At 44.3% G+C, this 2,388-nt stretch overlaps 1 protein-coding gene across 1 annotated transcript in view; it reads left to right on the top strand. All coding sequences in view use genetic code 11, as the record gives it.

Moving 5' to 3' along the window:
- Window positions 1-2,388, top strand: part of EGR_10766 (hypothetical protein) — a gene marked incomplete at both ends in the record, with an annotated part of 5,729 nt that overhangs the window by 1,013 nt on the left and 2,328 nt on the right. Inside the window, one exon of the mRNA XM_024500015.1 lies at window positions 1,747-1,849. Within this exon, the coding sequence (XP_024345565.1) occupies window positions 1,747-1,849 (103 nt within the window). The remainder of the gene's footprint in view (window positions 1-1,746; window positions 1,850-2,388) is intronic.

Below are 2,388 nucleotides of genomic sequence, written 5' to 3'. Positions count from 1 at the left end.
TTTTTTTTAAAATTGCGAAGGGGATCGTCTCTCCTCCTGCTAATTGTCCTTTAGCATGGCATGAGATGGCGTGACATGACCGCAGACCACGTCGAAAATGGTGAATTTCATACCGATAATTCACAGGCTGTACCACAAGCCACTTGCCCTTGAAACCGACGTCAAGTTGGTCCCTTTAAAATGGGCATCACTTCACTTGATTTGGTGTGGCATGCCATGAAACTCAGTCCACACGCGCTGAATTGTTGCTCCCTTTCTTTTCTCTTAATCAATGCTACAATTTAATTCCAAATTGAAATGACCTACTGTGTGTGCCGGCACTCCTCGTGGAGGTGGATTTCAATGTCCTTTCAACTAGTGGCCAAACACCTCGCTCCTGCCCACTTCTTTTCTTGAACTCATTCAAAATCTTCCATTCATGCCGACAATGCAGCGTGCATCTTCTCCTATCTGCAACATGAATGCTTTCCTCAAAGTAGGTGTGCTATTTTCTGACAACTTTGTCGATGTACATTTGACAATAAGTCGTTGTTCTTTACATGTGCCTCGTGTCCCCACGCACTTCGGTGCAGGCTGTGTAGGAAGGACTAAAGCACATAAGGCTCTATGTCCATACTTCTGTACCGGCATTAAACCGCGCATGCTGGGCAGATGATTCACTTCGAGGCTAAACTGGAACACCAACCACTAGCACGGTTGATTGCCCGAGTCACCACTACTGCATATCTGGCCATGCTCTGCTCACAATTGCAGTAGAGAAGGGAATGGAGTCCACCCTGTTGTTATGACTCATTAGAGTGCGAGGCTATCGGCAGAAGTGGTGGCAGCACGGGAAGGGCAGGGAGACAGACCCGGACCACCAACAATAATCGTGCTAGCTATTAAGGGTGGCTCTGTTATAGGGTGGTCGTAAATAAAGTTATGAGAAAATGACGTGACTTGACTTTTGCGATGGAGGCAAGGGATAGCAATTGTTTGGCAAAAACGGAAGGATTGGAATGATGAAGTGCGAGAAGAAGGAAGAGAGATGGCTAAGAAAGCATTATACCATGATATCTGTGTGCCCTGGACAAATTAATTCAGAACATTTTGGTGATGCGGTACTGCTTTCCTCATTTCTATATTCCTTCCACTTCGTCCATTTATCCATGCATTTATTTATCCGTTTATTTGCCCTTCTGTTCATGCAACTGCTATAAACATGATGGAGGGGTATCATATAGGTAAGTGTGAATGAGATTTAGATGAAGCTAGTGAGATCACTGTAGGCACGCAGTCCTCACTTGGCATGTCCACTTAGAAGCGCTACCGCCTGATGTAATAGGTGGGATGAGGAGTGCAAATGGGGAGGAAGAGGGGGAAGGAAGAAAGGAAGGATGGAAGGAAGGAAAAGAGGACACGAGGACAATAAACGAAGAGATGTCATGGCTTACCCTAACTGGCATGAATCCAACCTGTTCCCTATGCCCTAACCTTTTCACGCGCTTGGGGTGGAAAAGGGAGGGGTGATGAAGTATGAAAAGAGCACATGCTGCTCGGTTGAGCCGAAGTGGGAGGAAGGTGTTGGGGTAAAGTGAATTGCGGGAAAGACGACAGCGTAGAGGATGGCGACGAGTAGCAGAAGACGTTGCACAGCATTGGTGAGCATCTCTCGCCATCAAAATTTCATTCTTCCCCGTTGACACCTGTGGAAATCGATCAGTGGCACGTGGTACGTGGTCCGTTTTCCAACTACGTTTATTGTAGCTGGGATTGGCAATGCAGCTAAAATGGGTTGGCGTGACTATGAACTTGCAGTACATTGTACATTTCACTCTCATCGCAACAATTTGGAAAACCGAAAACTTGTGTAAACAATTGCGAATGAAAAGCAAGACGGTAAAGCTAATAGGAAGACTCCAAATATGTGGCATTAGTAGTCAGGTGCAACCACATATTTAAGGTAAATTCACAAATAAGTGGCTACCGAATACTCTCACCAGTACTTATGCATAAAGGCAGTGGCCTCTGTACGAGTCAAGTGCTAACTGAGTGAAAATGTTTTCGAGGATGCGACCCAATAAATGTCTTCTAGGCTCTCTACAGTATAAATACGCTCCGGATTTGCAGGAATATTTCGGTATAATTCAAGCGTTAGGTAGTCAAGAGCATTAAAGGAGGTTTATATTTTAAAAACATTCAAAAATGCATTAAATCTAGTCTTTGATTTGATAAGCCCTACTCGTGCATGAGCGTAAAGGCCAGCACAGTGCCAAATTTTGAATTTTTCTGCCTACATTGCCACACTTTGGTAAGATATTGGCATAAAACAGTTTTTGCACTTAAGATTGGAAGCCTGAATTAGCAACAATAATGAATGCATGAGTACCCATTTCAAATCCTATTCAT

The sequence above is a fragment of the Echinococcus granulosus genome (assembly GCF_000524195.1).
Source record: "Echinococcus granulosus chromosome Unknown EG_S00266, whole genome shotgun sequence".
NCBI classification, from domain to species: Eukaryota; Metazoa; Platyhelminthes; class Cestoda; order Cyclophyllidea; family Taeniidae; genus Echinococcus; species Echinococcus granulosus.
Note: the sequence above shows the minus strand (reverse complement) of the source record. Positions and strands in the feature narration are given on the sequence as shown.